This window comes from Scomber japonicus, chromosome 17 (assembly GCF_027409825.1).
Source record: "Scomber japonicus isolate fScoJap1 chromosome 17, fScoJap1.pri, whole genome shotgun sequence".
Lineage (NCBI taxonomy): Eukaryota > Metazoa > Chordata > Actinopteri > Scombriformes > Scombridae > Scomber > Scomber japonicus.
Genome location: NC_070594.1, coordinates 25,429,640 through 25,450,582, shown reverse-complemented (window position 1 = coordinate 25,450,582; position 20,943 = coordinate 25,429,640). Strand labels below are relative to the sequence as shown.

The 20,943-nt window shown below is 39.6% G+C and overlaps 3 protein-coding genes across 3 annotated transcripts in view; 2 read left to right on the top strand and 1 right to left on the bottom strand.

The window, feature by feature from the left end:
- The window catches only part of lama4 (laminin, alpha 4), a 32,816-nt gene extending 31,697 nt beyond the window's left edge, over nt 1-1,119 (top strand). The window contains exons 39-40 of the mRNA XM_053337220.1: nt 274-393; nt 493-1,119. Coding sequence (XP_053193195.1) covers nt 274-393; nt 493-638 — 266 coding nt within the window. The 3' untranslated portion in view covers nt 639-1,119. The remainder of the gene's footprint in view (nt 1-273; nt 394-492) is intronic.
- A 1,076-nt stretch (nt 1,120-2,195) lies between these two features.
- On the top strand, nt 2,196-12,567 carry tube1 (tubulin, epsilon 1). The gene is made up of 12 exons (XM_053337137.1): nt 2,196-2,279; nt 2,410-2,483; nt 4,649-4,701; nt 4,791-4,848; nt 5,061-5,176; nt 7,013-7,134; nt 7,412-7,599; nt 7,684-7,856; nt 8,762-8,902; nt 10,369-10,509; nt 11,467-11,641; nt 12,409-12,567. Exons 1-12 carry the CDS (start codon nt 2,255-2,257, stop codon nt 12,565-12,567), a joined length of 1,425 nt encoding a protein of 474 aa, XP_053193112.1. The 5' UTR covers nt 2,196-2,254.
- A 614-nt stretch (nt 12,568-13,181) lies between these two features.
- ccn6 (cellular communication network factor 6) lies at nt 13,182-18,258 on the bottom strand. The gene is made up of 5 exons (XM_053337053.1): nt 18,211-18,258; nt 15,313-15,592; nt 14,438-14,680; nt 13,546-13,718; nt 13,182-13,463 (listed from the first exon to the last, which is right to left on the bottom strand). The coding sequence occupies exons 1-5, from the start codon at nt 18,256-18,258 to the stop codon at nt 13,182-13,184; spliced, it is 1,026 nt and encodes a 341-aa protein (XP_053193028.1).
- Between the last annotated feature and the right edge of the window lie 2,685 nt (nt 18,259-20,943).

Here is a 20,943-nt window from a genome sequence, read left to right as displayed (position 1 = left end):
TGGTAGAGTTGTAAATTATCTGAGAATTTGCATGAATTCTGACTGATGACTGTTGCATTGCCTCAGATCTAATTTATAATCTGGATATATAACAAACTGGCCCAAACAAGAATTAAAATATTAGATTTAGTGTGATTTTTAAAGTTATTTATGTGAATACAAATCAGGCTTTTGACATTTTGACTTTATGTATGAATGTAGAAACACAACAGCTCATTCTTTACTGAATTATCAGGGATTTCAATTGATGTGTTCTGTCTTTCTTGATCACAGTGATCCGAGATGACAATGTTGTCCAGCTGGATGTGGACTCTGAGGTCAACCACGTGGTGGGACCTCTGAACTCTGGCTCCACAGAGGCCAAAAAGCCAGTGTTCATTGGCGGAGCTCCAGGTCAGCCAATAACACAAATCCTCTAGATTTACTCCTGTTGTACCAACACCACACCTTTCTAACCATGTCATGCACTCCTTCTCTTCCTCCTCCTCTTAGATCTTTTCCTGCCAGAGAGCATCGCCACCAAGAAGACTTACGTGGGCTGTATGAGGAACCTGACAATCAATAACAGCCGAGTGAGCTTCAGCAAAGCCGTTCTGGTCAGCGGAGCAGTCAGTGTCGGAACCTGTCCAGCAGTGTAACACTTCTATCAACACCACTGTCCCCAATACAGCACTGACCAAACACATTAAAGAACTCTCCTTCAATTAACCATTAAGACAAGTATTGTCATTGTTATCACTCTTTGGCAGGTGTTTGTTCTTGGTTTTGTCTTTAATTTGTTGGCTCTTGTTTATTGTTTAACATGAAAATGTCCCCTGCCAAGAATACGACCAAAGTGTCTCATTTTAAAAATGGAAAATATAACCTGAAAAAGAAAATGTTAAACCTATCAGTTATAAGAGAATGAGAGCAGATGTGAGGTCCAGAACCATCATGATTCATGAATACATTTAGGCTTTATTTGGTGTTAATACATTCTATGTTCCATGTCCTCACTTTATAATCTCAATGGCACATTTTTTTTGTACATTTGTACATTTATATACAAATACATTTGTATTACATGTTCTAGGCCTTCTTTTTCTACTGTTTTATTTCTGATAAATAAATAATATTTCACATCCATGGTATTTTCTGTTTTTTCTTCTTCAGTATTTTTGTGAATGACTTTTGTCTTGAATTAGATCTAATAATACAGAATTTGATTGTGTGAGTTGTGATGACAAAGAGTTATCTGTGGTTTTATTGTTTATTTAGCAAAGTTGTATTTTGTTTTGTTTTTTAAACATTAGAAATGCACTATCACAGTGCCTAAATAGAGGATCTGCTGTGAGACAGCTGTTCATTCAACAGGATAGTGTAGCTGTAAAAGAGGAATGGGGCATGACTTAGTGACATGTTGTAATGTGTTTTGTTTGTTTATATTGGACAACACTGCCCTCTACTGCACGTTAAGTTGACTTTTACAAGCAAATAGTGGAGGATGCGAGAAAGTAACTTTCCTCTGATGTGAAACATGGAAGTTGATACTTTTTCCTTTGTCTATATAAAGTTAGCCTCTTCTTTCTTCAGTTAGGATCGATTTTTGTGACTACCAGTCAGTGTAAGGCATTGTCATGTACCCAAGATTATCAACATGAGCCACTCAGTTGGCAGTGCAGTGTCCCTTAATGCAAGGCTTCTTTTAAGAATCATCTTGTTCTTTTGTGGCCATAAATCAGTGGAATACAATCCCAACCGAGCTGATGACATGTACAAACTTTAAAATCTTTTCATGCTTGAAACGAGTGACTTCACTGAAATCTATTTGGAAAATCGTCAAGCTGTTCATAGTGACCAGTAACCAGTTTTGTATTCATTTGCTTAGATAAAGAGATAACTCGCAATGATTAGAAAAGTAACCAATAGGCTATAAACTGTTGAGTTGCGTCGCTGCAGTACACTGCCAGTTACGCGCGGTGTTCTTTTCCTACCCGCATTCAACAAAGACCCGCCCCTACTCCGTCTCTGATTGGCTCTGACACTGATCTTTCTTTGCCTAGCCTATGAAAGTTAGAGGAGGGCGGGTCTTCGAGGAATGAAAGACCGTTTCCATGGCATTATACATCATCAGCGCGCGACCAAACACAACACAGGCGCGAAGTATTGAAAAGTCTGAATGAAGAAGTTGTTTGAATTAACACGTTTAGATAAATGTTAACATGAACTATGACTTAGGCCGATAATATAAAGGGCTGTCCGAGTTTCTGCTGCCATGACACAGTCGGTTGTTGTCCAGGGTGAGTAAACACTGAACTAACGTTAGCATGTAGGAAGGTAACGTTAGCTGTCAGCTGCTGTGTTGTGGTGGCTAATAATAACAGTAGTATAGTATAGTTAGATAACAACGTTTAAAATGGTGTTTTTCAGTTGGACAGTGTGGAAACCAGGTCGGCTGCAGGTTTTGGGATCTTGCTTTGAGAGAACATGCTCACGTCAATAAAGTAAGTGCAACAAACACTACCGTATATAAGAGGGTTATTTATGTATATAGTTAGTTAGTCAGTTAGAATTTACAAGACACCAGAATAAAGTTGCAATGTTGAAACATTTATCAAAAACAGACAAGAACAACATTTCTTACATTGCACTACAGATATTGTCCTCTTGTCTCTTCAAATCAAATCAACCACAAAACCACAGAAGGGTATAGGCATGTACCTGAGACCTCCCCTCAGCTGTTCTCATTCATACACTGCACAATCTGCACACAGGCCTTCCCAGCCAGAATGAAAAGGTTCACATGGATACTGAAACTACAAAAATCCTTCTCAGTTACATACTTTAATTTCATATTCAATAGTTATATTAAAATAGGGGTGGGAGGAAAAATCGATACAACATAGTATCGCAATATTGTATCGATACACGGACGCCAAGTATCAATCTTTTGTTATAGAAATTTCAAATGAAAATGATAGTTCATATTCCTTTGGGGACATAATTTGCAGGTGAATATAATATATCGTAATATATTGCAGCATATTGCAATATATTTAAAATCACAATAATATTGTATCGTGACACAAGTATCATGATAATATGGTATCGTGGAGCCTCTGGTGAGTCCCACTCCCACCCCTACAAAATAGATCATTTGAGGATTTTTTTGTTACTTAGGAGAATTATCAAGATGTTTAAATATCACTTCAAAAAATATATATATTTTCCTTTTATTTATCCAGGTTTTCTACACATGAGATCGGGTCAGGTTTTGTAGATAAAGTCTTCAGTTCTATATTAGTAATATTGATAATCATTTCACAATATTTCAGATCTGACAATATTGCATATGTAAATCATAATTTACTGACATTACTTTACACCATACACTCTACATTACTTTTTGATTCTCACCAGTGTTTCCCAAAAAACTGTGCAGGAATGACAGACCAACAAAACCCACAGCAGGCCAAAAATACCTTTCTTGTAATCCCAAAATAACAGCTAGTATTGATTCAGGTATCAATAGCGTTTGGAAGCCTCTGTGTGGTGCTCTTCTGAAACATGAGGTGACCTCTGTGTTGTTGCCAGGGAAACTTTTGGTAGCATAGCTCCTTTGAGGAATAGAGCAGTGCACAATGTGTGTGTATAGTGAGTGTGTGAGTAAGTTATCAGTGTGGCAGTAAATGTACAGTACAGACTGCAGTGTGTCAGTTATAAATGCTGCAGCTTCACAATGCAAACAAAAGCATAAAGTGCTGACACAAATCTCTACAGTTAAACCTTTGCTATGCATGATGATTATGATGATTTGATCATTTTATCTTATTATGTATTTATTTATTTAAAACAATTTGAATAGTTTGAAGTTTTGGACATAATGTATTTCTTTTTAAACAGTTTTTAAGAAGCAGAGCAGAGGTTTCTCACAAATTCACCTACTTCCAAGGTGCATGGAGAAGGGAGAAAAGTCTAATAGGTGCTACTTGAGATTGCACAGAAGAGGCCTGAGGAAAAGAGAGAAGCATTTTAGATTTTCTATTTCAAAAGTTTATTTCCAGAGGCATGAAGTGGACTTCTCAGTTTATGAGTTCTTACATACCTCTCATTGATGTGGTTTTGTAGTGATGTTTATGATATATCTTGTTGCTCATCCTACCCCTTCTATATGTATGTATGTATGTATGTATGTATGTGTACATATGTATGTATATATATATATATATATATATATAATGCTACATCAAATAGGCACATTTTTGTCTTCTGAACAAACTCAAGTATGGCCTCTTAGTTGCACTTCTCCAGTTTAGGGACCAAGAACAATGTCACTCATGTCTCCTATTGGACACTCCACTTGCCTCTCTGCCAGTCTAGGAAAACAACTGGCCTGAAGCCACATGACCATATACCCAGCTCAGCTTTGTAGGTGCCCCATATGCTGATGTATGTTTGAATGCATGATTGGTTGTATACTTTTATGCTTCATATCCACCCTATTTAAATGTTGTTTATAATGTTCAGTGTCAAATTTGACCCTGAACAGTATATAAGGGTTAAGGGAAGCCTATTTATGTTTTGTCTTATCTCATCATTTGAAATGAGACATGTTCATCATCCATGCCCTCTAATAACACCACTAATCTGTTTTTTTTCTTTTATTTAGAAAGGAGTGTATGACGAGGCCCTCAGTAGCTTTTTCCAGAATGTGGACTCAAGGTAGTCACACCTGCCATCATTGACATGTGCCTTCCACACAGTGGTTCAAATATAGTCACTTTCAACATTTGCTGTGTTTTTTTTCCCAGGAGAAGTGATGGGAGAGCTTGTGGTGTTGGTGGGAGAATCCAACATCTGAAGGCCAGGGTAAGTTCTGCAAATTACTAGAAAACAGCTTGAGAGGGCCATTTTTACAGGGGTAACAGCTTATTTTAGAGCGAGGGTTAAAGGTCGGGGTTGGATTCATCCTTTGGTTAGGGTTACAAAAAGGAGTTATGGAATGATAGCAGGGGGTGACAGGCAAGTTCCTGGTGTATAATAGCACTGAAATATATCTACTCGCATATCTGGATCCACAGGCGGTGCTGGTGGACATGGAGGAGGGAGTGGTCAATGAGATCCTGCAGGGCCCTTTGAGAGAGGTGTTTGACAGCACGCAGCTCCTCACAGACGTGTCCGGTTCAGGCAACAACTGGTGAGAGACACGCTAGCCCGTGGGACATTTACTCACAGGATCACACGAGTAGAGGGGACTGTTGCAAAATCCTGTTTTTTATGTGTTCCTGTTGCACAATCATTCACACGTCTATTACTGTTAACAGTGGTAACAGTGTGCCGTTCAGGAGATGAGATGAGAAAGTGAACTGTCAATAAGGAATGTATAAAAAGAATTAAAACTTGCTTTTCCAATTTCCAAAAATATAACACAGCTTGTAAACAGAGGAGCTCTAGTGGCTTACAGGCTTTTTTTTTTTTCAATTTGCCCTTTCTCACATAGACACAGTATCATTTAGGGGAAAGGTCAGTAGTGCTTCTTGACAGGGCTGGTGTGAATATTCCCTCTTAGCCTGACAGCCATTGTAAAAAAAAGAAGCAGTGCTTCTTTGCAATGACATGCTTGTCTAGCAGAATTGCTGGCCAGACACTGGGAGCAGAATATTCAGCATATTAAAGGGCAGCTCACATGAGACAGAGAGCTGAGTGACGGTGCAGCGAGGGTCCTTTTTACATGTCCCCTCCTTCAACAATGGCCTTTTCTTCTGAAGCTTATAAAATGTCGAGGGTGAACTGAGTTAATGTTTTTCTCTGCTGCCGTCAGCATGGTTTAAACACTAATATTAATATCTCCATTGCACTGTGTTTTTATTTATCGTGTTATTATTAAGCACTCACTGTGAAGCATCTTTCAATTATTTCTGTATCCCTGGGCAAACAAACGCCTGAGGTAAATCCTGCACATAGCACACCACCTGAGGAGTGTGAAAACATTGGCATTTAAGACATGTGAAATATTCTGCATTGAATAATCATTTATGCCCGATATGTAATCTACACAAAAAAGTTAAATAACCTCCTAAAAATGACATTTACTCCTAGAAATAATCTATGAATATGCAAATATTTTTCATTACTGATGTTTAACTGCTGGGCACACAATGTCTCCTCCTCATTCTCAGTGTTTGTACACTGGATGCTTCAATTTTCCACGTCATTTGATAATTGACTTCAGTTGACTTCCAAACTAGTTATGATGTCACAAATCCTGCTCATAAAGTACACAAGTCAAATCTGAGATGTGTTCTGGCACTATTTTATATCAAGAAGCACAAAGTCGTTTGTTGTCTTTCTGAGAGTTTATTCAGTCGTCTGCAGACGGACTTGCTGTCTCAAGTGTGAGATGGCATGAATGAGCATGTTATGAGCAGAGGAAATAGTCAGATTATATACAATACATTATCTTGTGAAAGGATGACCTTGTTCTATCATCAATGTAAGCACAATAGTCACGTCATAATGTGTGTACAATCAGGACAATGGTTAATCAGTAGATTATAACATACATGATATTCACTCAATGTTCAATGATGTTCACTCAATCAGCATTTCATGTAACATAAGTGGTGTCATGGTCAGCAGATTATCACACATACACCTAATGATAAGACATAGATACTCATTTGTATCAGAGAAGATGAATAATAAGAATTCCCACCACAGATGTGAAAACAAACTCTGCACAAACATCATTGTGTACACTCAAACATATAAGTGAAGTAATAACAAGCAAAACACATTTGTGAGTGGAGATGGATTTGAACATTTACCTTTGGCTGTGTTCATTCTTCATGTTGAAATTTGTGATTTTTAAGCTCAGCCTCTTGATTGCTCTGCCATCACCTCCCAAGATTTTCTACGTCTAAATTCTGTTTTTTCTACTATCTAACATATATCAACCCATGGCCCATTGTTTTGATTCCTTGTTCAAAAACCAACACATTCACCAATCAGTGACACATTTCTTCCTCTCCAGGGCGGTGGGACACATGACGTATGGCTCAGCCTACAAGGAGCAGATAGTGGATAAGCTGAGGAAGGCAGCAGAACACTGTGACTGTCTGCAGTGCTTCTTTCTCATCCACTCAATGGGTGGAGGTAAGATGCATTAAAACATCCAGGCATGGAGGCATGAAGAAGAAAGTCCAGACAGTGTTTGACATAAGTAAAGGACTATTGCACAGACTTATTATATGTTAAATCTAAACTCCAAGCCTTTATTTGGTCATCAGTGATCTTTACACATCAGTGATAAATGATGATGCTTCCTGGTTTTATTTTAGAGGATATGGAAGTTACAGTATACAGGGGTTATTCTTCACATTAAAGATACTGGGTTACTGCACACAGTAAATGCATTAATTGTGGATTTGAGGAACGGGCTCTGGACTGGGGACCAGAGTGCTGAGCCTGCTGGAGGAGGAGTTCCCCGAGGTGTGTCGAATTGTCACCTCCATCTACCCGTCTGCGGAAGATGACGTCATCACCTCTCCATACAACAGCGTCCTGGCCATGCGAGAGCTCACAGAGCACGCCGACTGTGTCCTGCCTGTAGAGAATCAGGTCTGTTTTCCCAAAGCTTCTCTGTGTTTTGCCGTCTTTAATCATCAATTATAACGATTTTCACTCCTCCTCTCTTCTCTGCAGTCGTTGGTCGAGATCGTGAACAAGATCAAACACATGTCTCATGGTGCAAAGCCTGGGGCGGCGATCAGGAGAGACAGCACCGTCATCTCTGGGCAGGGCGGGCTCAGCGGGGCAGAGAAGCCCTTTGATGCCATGAATAACATTGTGGCCAACCTGTTGCTCAATATGACCAGGTATAGTATTACTGTCTGCTCACATACAGTAGAGCCCTGTCTGCTGAGGGAAGAGGCCTGTCACTGTGTTTATGTTAATAGTGGATATGCTCACATGGGGCTTTTATAGCTATATCATCTATTCAATTTAAAATGTTATAAACCCAATAAATGACCTTCCTTTTGGGTTGCTGGTCTGTCTAAAATATTAATACCACTCCTATAAGTCTACAATAATACTTCTAACCTCCAAAAGTGCACCTTTATCGTTAGCTTGTCTTGAAAAGCATTAAATTCAGTTGTAGTTGCAGGCTTTCAAGAGATCCAGAGCACACAGTCAATTAGATTATTAGGAATTATTGTTATATGCAGCTGGAAAGTACTAACCAAAATATGACATATTGTTATACAGTCATGCACTTTCATAAAATATTAAAAACATATGAAATTTCATTCTAAACAACTGTGGGACTTGCAGTAAAGGAACCATGTGGAGTTTTTCTCCGCTCGTAGTAATGCTATATGGAACAATCGTTTTTTTATTTTTACTGCACCTTTAGATTTAAACATGAGATAATGTAGATGTGAATCATTTTGCAGTAATTACTTTACTGATACGTTTATCATTAGTTTATTTAATTTCCACTGTTGAATATCTCCTGGAGCATATATATATATATGCTATTCATATTTGTATAGGGTGAACATGTCCTGTTAAGATGATTGTTGATATGTTTAATATTTCTATTTGATTAATGTGACTGAATAATTCTTTGAGACATCAGTCATATAAATGCTGAGACAAGACAATAAAACTAACCTTTCATGAGTGTGTCTCATAATGAAAATGCTAAAAGTGATAAATAAGATTTTCTATGCATATAAAAGTTGCTTGTGTGTAACCAGTTGTTGATTTTATGTTACAGCTCGGCCCGTTTTGAGGGTTCCCTCAACATGGATCTGAACGAGATTGCCATGAACCTGGTCCCCTTCCCTCGCTTACACTACTTGGTTCCCAGTCTCACCCCTCTCTACACACTGGCTGATGTCAGTGTCCCCACCAGAAGGTTCGCTGTCTTTCTGTCACTGCAGTCTATTTTTATCTTCCAGTTGTGTTTGACTCCCGCAGAGCTCCTAGTATTGAGCTGACAGGAACTCCATCATCCCCTCCACACGTGTGTTCAGTGGGCTGTGATGAGTAGTGATGAATGATGAGGGGGGGACCCTTACAGCGCTGACCTCACTGATTAGACGTGTGTAGAATTTATTTACACTGTAGCGTAAAATGTCCTTTGAAACCTGATGAAACAACAACACTGTTCATGTGGGACAAGGACTAAACGTGGGATAGACAGTGTTTTGGATATATGGTTAAAAGTAGTGTTACAATATACAGTGTACACACATTCTCATTGAAGTGAATGGGAAGGTTTTTGACCGGTAAATACACTACATATATATAATCAGTACATATTATGATTTGACAAATGTATTCATTTTTATACAACTTGAATGTATTTATAAATACAATACAATATAAAATAAATGTATTTTATTTAAATGTTTATTAGTAAAGCTACAAATATATAATTAATGCCACATAATAAAATAATAAAACTGATGCTCATTGCAATGAAGAATATTTCACTATTATGCACTGTATTAGACAAACCTCCTCTTACTTTGTAGTTAGTTTTAGTTTGAATTATTTATATAGACTACTGAATGTTATGGAAATGAAATATAAGATCACATCATCATGATATTATTCTACAGAATGCCAACAAGAAGTTATTGCTCAGATCTGATTATAGACATTAATCCAGTCCTCTCATAGAATCACAAAGAATCCACTTAAAATAGTATTTCATTTTAGAAAAATATACATGATTGATGAAGATTTAAATGACTTTCTTTTGTTATTATTTTTGGGTCTGATAAGTATCCTCAAAACAAGAGGCATAACATTTTCAACCACCACAGAGCCAGCTTTCATTTTATCAACTTCAAGTTTAGTGCTGCAGGCTTATGACAGGAAATCACTATTTGACCCACCCTCCTCCTCCTCCCTGGCAACAACTGCCATGAAAGTGGCCTTGTGTGAAACCATATAGACCTCATCTAGCTGGAGCAGAGCTGTTCATTGGTCAACAGGACTGGCAGTTGTGCTCCCATGTGATGTGAATGTATGTGACTGTATGAATGCAGAGCAGGGTGTTCCTTAAAAATATCTTGCCCGCTCAGCAGAAACCACCCTGGATAAATAAAGGTTGAAAAATTCTTCTTTCTCAAATGTTGCCCCCATGGCCTCCCAAATCTTACTCAGCTGTGCATGAAATCTCTGCCAGACCATAACTACACTGAGTAAATAGAGACAAGGTGTGCTGAGCAAGCAAACAATAAAGGTATTTATCACCAGGATTCAGAAAATGTTTTATTTATAGAAAGAAGTCTTATAACAAGTAATGATGTGAAATTTACCTGTCTGTCTACTCTCACTCTGCCCCCGTCCCCCCCTCCCCCCACTCCTCAGACTGGATCAGATGTTCAGTGACGCCTTCAGTAAAGAGCACCAGCTCATCCGAGCCGACCCAAAGCACAGCCTCTACCTGGCCTGCGCCCTCATGGTCCGGGGCAACGTTCAAGTGTCCGACCTGCGCAGGAACATCGAGAGGTCAGAGAGGCCTCCTAGGGGCCCACCCCGATAGGCCCCCCCAAAGATGACCTTCACAGTCATACTCCCTATATAGTGCCCCCATTTCAGCACAGACAGCAGTGATTCATGACTGGTCCATTCAGCACCCGCTTCTCCCCGCAGACTGTGTTTTTACTGTGGCACATTGTTGAGAGAAAGGAAAACAGGAGGCGCTGTGAGAGCACATAGTTGTGCATGACCACGGTATAAAAGAGGAGGAGGGGAAGCTCATAAATATTGCCCACCATATTTATATTGATGCATATTATACTATTGGTGACTGGTACTTAAAGTGATGAGCAGCAATTTTGATAACAAATGAATTGTCATTTTTCATGTGCCAAATTTACTCTGCATTCAGCTCCTTTTCCTGACATTTTATATACTTCAAAAAAATAGAAATAATAATGGTTCATTGCAGCCCATGACATCTTCACTGGGTCATTACCATTTCTCTACCGGTGCCAATATTTATAAAATGTTTCTTTTACTCACAAGATAGCTCAGTTTGAAGTACAGACAGGTTTTTGTTCCAACCAATCAAGAGCATGCAATTCGACCAATCAAATGTCTGAAGACTGATTTCTGTTGATTAAATGAGTCCAGTCTGGTGTGCTCCTGATTAGTTGGAATGAAAACCTGCAGCCACATGAACCTTTTATGGAATAGTTTGGACACCTCTGCTTTAAGTGTTTAACCTTCCAGGCCTTTAATAGTTTAATTTAAATGAAGTCTATTGACCAGAATTTCCAAAACAATATGTGTGTAAAACCCATCATAATATATTTGAATGAAGTTGGATAAAAAACACAGAATTAAGTGATAATTTATACATTATGCTTTTTAAATAGTCAATATCCTTTAAATTTTTAGCTTGATTTTCTTGCGTTGAATGTATAAAAGAGTCCAATTTTTTTTCCCTGCTCCATCCTCTAGGCTGAAGCCTTCTCTGCCCTTTGTCTCGTGGAATCAGGAGGGCTGGAAGACGGGTCTGTGCTCTGTCCCTCCTGTGGGTCACTCTCACTCCCTGTTAGCTCTGGCTAACAACACCTGTGTGAAGCCCACGTTTATGGAGCTGAGAGAACGTTTCACCAGGCTCTACAGGAAGAAGGTACATTTCCTGTAATCATGTGTATGAATGCCTTTATTGTCATTGTCTCATAAAAGAAAACTGTTTCCGTTCACTCTGCTCAAACATACACTCACATAAACACATAAAATGGAATAATAATAATGATAATGATAATAAGCTGTAGAATTAGAAAATCTTTTATCAAATAGAAACACCAAATGCTTTCTGGTTGCACTTTGTCAGATGTGGATTTACTGTTTCTGTTTTTGACTTGCAAATGCAACTTTTAATGCGATGAAGTCTGTACAAGGACAGAAACAATGAGTGAATCTTTTGAATAGTGTTGTTCACATGTTACTGCATACAGAAACTGCACTCATATTGTGCTTGTATGTAAGATTCTTTTATTTATTAAAAACTTGTAGCCATCCCCTATGGCGATGAATAAAGTGTATTCATCTAAATATATCTATAATTTGTAATCCTGGTGAGAGCATGATACTCTGTCCAATGGTTCCTCTGTCTTTCTGCAGTATGAATATTTACCAGTTCAATCTTTTTTCATCATTCAACACTTAAACTTTAAAAATGAGGTACAGCTTATACACCAGCAAGTACACTTTTTCCACTACCTTCTATTTGCCCCCTTGTGTCTGGTTTTACAATGTTGGCGTTGGCTCATATTGTTAGTGTCTGTGCTGCAGCTCACCCAAGACAGAGCAAAGAAAACACATATTTATACTTTATGCTTATATCCAAACTGAGTAACTTCATGCTCTACTCTCCTCTGACTATGCTTTCTCTAGGCTCACCTACATCACTACCTGAATGTGGAGGGGATGGAGCAGAGCTTCTTCTCAGAGGCCATCACCTCTCTCAGCTCACTGATTGAAGAGTATCATCATCTGGACGCCACCAAACTGAAACTGATGCCAGACGCACCTAGACTCTGCATCGCCACATGAAGGTCCGCTGTTGTGTGTGTGTGTGTGTGTGTGTGTGTGTGTGTGTGTGTGTGTGTGTGTGTGTGTGTGTGTGTGTGTGTGTGTGTGTGTTTTTCAAAAATGACTTCACACAAACCAAAATGTTTTGTATATATCTTTATAAGTTATATAAATCAATAATCAATTAATAAATCAATATTGTTTAATTTATGACCTGATTGGATTTTTTTTCCTGTCTGACAAAATAAACAGGAAGCACATGCGAACAAAGACAAACAGTTGAACTCTGTAGAATGACCTGATTTGCCGTTTCTTGGCTCCCTGACATGTATAGTATTATGAGGTACTGTTCATGAGTGGACATCTGCTGTTCCAGCTACCCTGACCGTTATCAATGTTGTTATTGCACATACGTATGTTGAAGACGAAGTTCACTCCTAACTAACAACATTTCATTTATTTAATGATCCCAGCCATTTCACCTCCACAGAGAGGTTTCGTAGTTTCACTCGTAAATCTCTTGTATGAGTTTTCTTGAGGCGCTCCACTGCTTTGCTGAGAGGAACCTAACAACCAAAGCACAGCAGGGCTCGTACCTCGTGTCTGTGTCTCCGCTCTTCTCTGGACGGACCAGTTTAAAGTAACCGCAGCTCAGAAAACATGTCGCCTGGATCGTTGCACTTCCTCTGGCACACGCAGGATGTTATCCACTGCATCTTCCACTGTGTGTTGGTGCCTCCTTTGCAGCTGAAGTTAACCTTGATCATGCGGGACTTGTTGGGGACGCAGCAGCGCTTGTCCGTGCACACTCCACAGTACGTGGGTTTGAACTTCTTGGTGCTGGTGCAGCCTGAGAGGACCAGTTTCTCTGCTTTCTTTGCTTGGAATTTAGGCTGACATGTTTTTCCCTTTGGTGCCTAGAGGAAAAGAATCATTTAATTTGTTTTTCTTGTTTTTAAATCATGTCAGTATCTTAATAGAATTTATTTCGGTTGTCACCTTGAGGTTCTTGAGCACACTCTTCTCACAGGGTCGCAGCAGACACAGGCGCCGGTCCTTCCTCATCTCACATTTGCCGTTGTCGTTGTTGACACGCACGGAGATACCCAGGCCGCAGGTTTTGGAGCAGGGGCTCCACGGGGTGGTCTGGATCAGGCAGTTCTTCTTCCAGGCTAAAGGAGGATCCCTGTAAGCTTTCAGTATTACAGTTAAAGGGCACTGTGTCAACAACACCCTACATAAAGAGCTCTCCTGTGTGCTGCCAGGCAGAGCACAGATCCTGCTCAGACTGAACTGAGAAGACCCCAAATACCTGGTCAAAGCCACCATGAGGGGAGTTAATCTTCTGCTACCAGTTGTATAAACTGTGAAACCTTTAAAATGTGTCGTTTGAGGAGATGTGAAAGGACAATTTCCTTCTTCACCAGATCTCTTCCTGACTTGATTCAAGTGAAAGAAGCTATAGCTACAAATGTGGAACGATCTTTTAGACATCTAAAATGTTTTCAGTTACTTTGTGCAGATGTCAGTTCTGTGCTGTGCTCTGCTGTTCCCACGGTGACACATTAAATCAGTGTTTCCTAAGATCACACACCAAGATATATATTGTTTTTCATAGTTGGAGGTCAAGCTGAGAACTTTAGTCAGAATACATTAAAGTGAAATGTTTGGTGTTTTTAATAAAAACCTGAACTGCAACCATCAATCTTTGTGTTTTCCTCTACGAGGCAGTGTAACCACAGTCAGCTGCACTTCACACTGCCAGAGTAATGAATTCCCCCCCCCCCCCCACTCCACCCTCTTCCCCTTCCTCCTGACCAGCGAACTCAGACAGCAATTAACATTCCAGGGGCCCGGCTCTTCTCCACAGGTTTACTCTCTAAACACACACCTGACATGTAGGTAGTATCCTGCTGGTGCTTCTTTGTGCTCTGGCTGCTGCTGCTACGGAGGCCAGCTGGCATGTTGCCCATCAGCGGGGCGGGACCCAACAGACCAGCAGGCTTCTGGATGAAAGCTGGGGTACAGCCGATGGCTCCGGCAATGCATGTGCATTTATAGAGGGGGCTGGGCTGGAAAGCTTCTCCATTCTCATAGTGGGCCCCATTCAGGTCGCAGCCCACTGCCATCAAGTCTGAAAGAAACATGGAAAATGGCAGGAGGCTGTGTGATCAAAATACTTTATATATGATGTTACTATACATAATCAGTGTGACTGTAGTTACTATATTATTATTCCACAGTAAAAGTGCATTCAGACAGTTCTACTAAAAATAATGAGTTGACAAAAAAATCAAAAGGTCCACTAACATTTTTAAAACTTTCACCCACATCTCATGGTCTTCATCAGATTGAATTTGTTATTATTATATATGACAACTGAGCAAACTCTATCTGATCATGAAGACCATGTTACGCATTTAAAAGCTTACAAAAAAAAAAAAGTTATTTTGGTCAACCTGCTACGAAAATTCCATAATCTCAATGGGATCATTTTGAAGTCAGTTGATTGTTTAATTGATATAAAGCAACAGTATTATATCTAAATAATTCAGTACTGTATGAAGACTCAAATTTTGAAGTTATTCTCTGTATTAAGATGTGAAGAGTGATTTTGCTGGGTTGACCTGCATGCTGCTTTCTCACCAACATGATGTATATCCTGAAGAAGCTCTAGTTTAAATTAGAGATGGAAAATGTGCGGCACCTGTGTCCGTTTGACCTGACCCACCCTGACTAATCCCAGAGGAGATGAGAGCCACTCACAGGCACATACTCCGACCTCATATTTAGGCCGGTCAGCTGAAAAGTCGCAGTACATGCCCTTGTGCGGGTCGCAGACGTCCCTCTCGTTGCACGCCTGTCCGATCTGCCGGGCGCAGCTCTTGCAGCAGCCGCACCCGTCCAGGACTGAGCTCACCCCCGGCGCGCACTGAGGCCTTTCCCGACACTTGCAGGGCCACTGGCAGAACTGCCGCCTCTCAGCCGCAGCCCGCCCATCTCGACGTGCAAGCAGCTGCCCATTGTTCTGAGCCCTGCTGAAGCACTGAGGACAAAGACAGATATACCTTATGAGAGCACCTCTGCAGTATCGTTTGTACTCCTGCTGTATCCAGACACTTGTATTCATTATTTTTATAGTTTAGAAATCTATAAAACATGTGCTAACAGCCACATTCTGATCTCCATTTCACTTATTATCACCTGTTGATGTCACATCCAGGTGTTCTTTGATTTGTCTTCAAATGTTTATTCTTGACACAGCTACCTTTTAACTGCTTTTTACACTCTGAATACATCCCCCTACTTTTCTACAATGACAGAAACAAGTTGTTGAGCAAATTCTGCATCTTAACTCCACATAATTTCATTAGGACCTGCAGAGCTGGTGCTCAGCTCATAGCATAAAATGTTGAATGGACAACTCCGGTGAACAGCTTCTTGTTCTGCCTCCAAGTTTAACTGCTTTGGAAAAAAGTGAGCCTGGACTGCTCAGAACGTGCCACGTATGAGGTAGTTTGTTGATGTGTGCAGAAAGGTTAGTAGAACGTCACAGAGTAAAATGCCTTCTCATACAAGAAGAGTGAGTTAGCAAAAAATACCCTCATACCTCAGTCTTAATGTAAGTTGCCTGAATTTTATCTAATTCCTATTAATTCACTTAAGGGATAATAATGAGATTTGTACAGTTTTCAAAAAAAGTCTCTTGTTAAAACTGAAAGGAGGAAATGTGAATGATTAGATATTAAAGCAACACATTGTAGGACTTAATTGATACAAAATCCTCCCTTCCTTGCTCTTTGTGTCTCTCCTGTAACCTCTCACACTCATGTTCTTTTTAAAACGTAACCACATTTGGTTAAAAAAATCAATACTTTGCTTGTTCAGTGTAATTGTAGCTAAAAAGTTCACTAGTAAAAATAGTTTGCTAAGACTGGACTCTTTATTGAGGCGGCAAACAAACATTGTGACTGTGTTAATGGAGCACTTGTGTTAGCGCTGGGCACACTTAACACATTCTAAACCCTTCATGCCAACCACAGATCTGTCATTTTTGTCTCTTTTTATCAACAAATACACACTTTTAATATTGGATTCAAGTCACAGTTTGCCAAATCTACTAGAATAAGGCTGCTGATATTCCTCTGTGCCATAAAGACCCATTTCTTTCATGTTCTTTCATTACCATGAACACAGCCACTGTAGTTTATCTCACACATGCCTTTGTCCTGCTGCTACTTATTAGCAAACCAAATGTGTATTAATCCTCAGATGGAAATAGTCCTCAACAAAAGACCTCTTTACTCCTGTTGAAGTAACTTTTGCTAAAAGCTAAAACTTAAAGTAAAAATGAAATTGAAGAGTGCGGATCCCTGCTAAGTGTGGACATTCAAGATAGTGGTGAAGATAACGAAAACAAGGATTTACTCATCTCATATCAAGCCTAACTTTAGCAGATCATAACATATCAGGTATGGAATTAATCTGCACGTGATCCGGTTTTCTATGAATGTCAGATTTAAGCTAGGTGAGACTAGGTTAGTCCTGTTTTTAGCCGAGATGATTGACAAAACTACATTTTTCTATGTTGTAACGCATACTGCCATAAATAAAAAAATAAATGAGCATATGGTCTGAAAGTGCATTAATAATATTAGGCTGATGGGGGCAGAAATATAAGAGATTAGCTGTAGACAGATACACACACGGCCAAATGCATAAAAAACAATTTGTGACCCATTTTTGAAGATTTACATGTTCTTTAGGAACCAGTGTGCTGAGGGTCAGAGACAGAGGGACTCATGTTTGGTTTTGATCTTGATGATGAAACAGAATAAACCTTTAATTACTACTACTTGACCGACAGTTGTGAATTTGTTCCTTATCATATGTGTAAGACTTATACATGTGTGATGCTACATTTAACACATCTTCCATTCTTTCTCACCTCACATCTTTCTCTACTGTAAAAATATTAAGCAAAAAATGGCATGAACAGCAATATTAAGCCCAATCTGCTAGAATCCTAACTTCTTTCTTTTGACAGCTACCACATATGTAACGTTCTTTTGTTTAATTTGACTGTATACTTCTGGTTAGATAGCCGTGGCGAAATAAAGCGATCTATTTTGAGGTGAAAACTGCCCACACTGTGACCGAGAGCAGCTTATTAATACTCCAGTGTTCAACTCTGTTAAACCTCAAATTCTTGGTTTGCTTTAGTTTTTTAGTGTTTGCTGTTGATGATGCTATGATGCAACCCCTTGCATGGGTGCCACTTGTGCTCCAATTGCACCCCCACCCACCCAGCCACTCAGTGCTTCCAAGGGTCACTGAGGGTTATGCCAAAAATCTGAAGCCTGTCTGCCAGGTTTACTGAATGAGCTCATTTCATGGTGTGAAAACGGGACCACAGAAGCTTTAAAAACAAAGAGCGCAAACTTTTACTCCTCTTTTGCCAACACACACCCCTGAAACAAAGAGTAGTATTTCGGGTACATTACAGGAAAGACAAATTCTGAAAAAATCCTTAACTTTCTACAAAAAACATTCCTAAACTTACTGTAATTTTTGTTTGAAGTGCATTTTAAATAGCTGGTACCGTGCTACTGACAACACCCTAATCCGTTGTGTCTGAATAGAAAAAGATAAGCCTCTTCTTACCTGTTGAGCAAGGATGAGCAGGAGGGAACGGCAGAGAAGCGATAGCATCTCTTAAGTAAGTTGGTCCGTGTGAGCTCCAGGAGGAGAGCACAGGGGGACGAGGGAGCACGAAGGCGGAATAGAGAGAGGGGGGGACTGGGTAGAGGGAGAGAGGAATAGGGGGAGAGAGTGGGAGAGCTGACCTGTCGGAGAAGGGGACAAAGCGCCCCTCTGTCTCCTCTCCAAACACACCTTTCCCCGCCTCACAGATCCAGAGGGGAAATATTTGTCTTCATAACTGCCGAGCTGCTCCAAGGCCTTCAAACCCTGCCCACTTGTTTATTCTTAGTCTGCAGGCCTAACTCAGATTTATCTGGGTGCCACTACAGTTAAATCTCTAAAACCATGTGTGACAAGCTGTTACACAGTACATGCCTAGAAATAATGTCTATTTAATTCTTAACTGCTCGGACAAAAAGCTGGATTCATGAGTAGAATTCTAGTCAGTAAATGCATTCACTATATTCAGTTTGTTTCATGTGGTGCGTTCGCTGTACGCTCGCACTTCATGTGGACTGGCACACATTTAAGTTCACATTCCGTTATTATTTACACTGAGTAAAGAGGTCCTTCTCAGAGCCGACCCTCCACCTCCACGAAAAGCCAACGCCCCCTTTGAGAATTCACATGGGGGGGAAAACAAGAAAAACTGCTCATTTGTTATGTTTTTAACACTGATTACATCCTACTATTACTATTGCTACTGCTGTTAACTATGAGTTTCTGATCATTAGGTTCTTGAGTTTAAAAACACAAACAAATATGACAGTGCTCACCAGTGTTCATTAACATTTCATAAGTTGAGTTGGACATTTTACAAAACTGTCCTCCCCCGAAAAAGATCAATCGTTTATGTAAGCTCCCCCAAAAAACAAACCTTCACGTTAAAGTGGCGCCCTCTAGCTGCCCTAGTAATTATGATGGGAGTAAAGGATGTCAGCTGATTTTATTATAGATTAACAAAGTCCACACAGGGAGGAGGTCAGAATTGGATGAAGGGTCAACAAAACATTTATGTTTGTTTCCTGTTTCCAACCACAAATCAGCATTGTTGTTTTGGTTTTTTTTTTACAAACTATGACCACGGTTACCGTCAAACAGAAACTATGATGTTATTATTGTAACCATGACAACAAAGGTCCCGTAACGTTGCCGCAATTTTGACCCAAACCATGATGTTTGCCTAAACCTAACCAAACATGCAGTGTATAACATCCATGACCTAGTAACCAGTTAGATATAGGCATAAGTAAGCCTGTATCTACCCTAATGTAACGAAACGAAACATATTTATTATTTCAGCAGTGATTTGGAAAGATTTTGGAAGGCACAGACAAATGATTTCAGTGCCAGATTGGAAAATGCTCCTGTGTTACTCTGGAGTTCATGGAATGGCAACAAAGTGCTTTGAGGGCTTGTTACATTTTTCAGCCAACAGTGTGTGATGCGTCAAAACACGTTAAAACACCTGTGCCTGTTGTTTTCTATGTAAAACCACATACCACAGCAGCATCTCCAGAAAAGCAGCAATTTGATCACATTCACTCCCTCGCTTGGCTTCTGAGCGTTTAATAACTACTACTGTTTATACGGTGCATCCAATGTGTGCTAAAGACATCTTCAAACAAAGCAGCTTTATGAAATGCAGTCAGTGGAGTTTCACTCTTAGCTATCTGGTAGCAGAGGGAAGGAGAGAAGTGGTCTCAAAAATGGGACACACGACTAATCAACAACACTTGAAATCTTGGTAGAGGAGGAGAGAGGAAATTTGGGCTGCAGCTATTCTCAATTGAGCAGCACAAAACTAAAATCCATGTCAATACAATCTATCGTGATATGAAACTGCATATCGTCTCAGAATTTGGATATCAAACTTTTAAAGGCTGCATTCTAGTATAATGATGTCATTTTCTGAACTTACAAGATTGTTGTAGTTGCCTTTACCCGCTTTGTCATTATATCCACATTATTGATGATTATTTATCAAAAATCTCATTGTGTAAACATTTTGTGAAAGCACCAGTAGTCATCCCTACAATAGTGTTATGATGTTGATATTGAGTTATTTGGTAAAAAATATATTGTGATATACTATTTTTCTAAGTAGGGCCTTTATAAAATACCAGGGTCCATTTGAGTCTATTATCAAAATCCTGGAGGAGAGATACTGCCCAAGAAGACCTTCAGCCAGTTCTCAGTGTTAAAGTGTATGATGTTTGGAAGATAATACTGATAAGTGTAAGAGTTTAGAATCTATAGGGTATATAAGACATCAAACGTGTTAGAAGAAGATTAGTAGACTCACAGAGCCATGATAGGAGCACCAGTGACCCTCCACATCACAACCAAACCAGCATACAGCAGCTTACCTCAGTCTTACCTCAAGGTTGTCCTTGTTTGTTTGATCTAGGCCTGTAAAAATCAAACATTTCATATTTTACTATCATTGTAAATCTGATTTTAAAAATTCTCAATCTTTCTGGCTGTAATGCTACTGCACCTTTTTAACTAATGAAATGGGACCACGTTTACCATCTGTCCCATTTGGTCTATACCATGATGTAGCTATCTACCTTTTCAAAGTTTCTTCCCACTGTAGTAAACCAAAATGCTTCCCAGACTGAGCATGATGATAAACATAATATGCTGCATGCAGTAAGAAGAAGAAGTGGATCAGTGGATCTATTTGTTGGA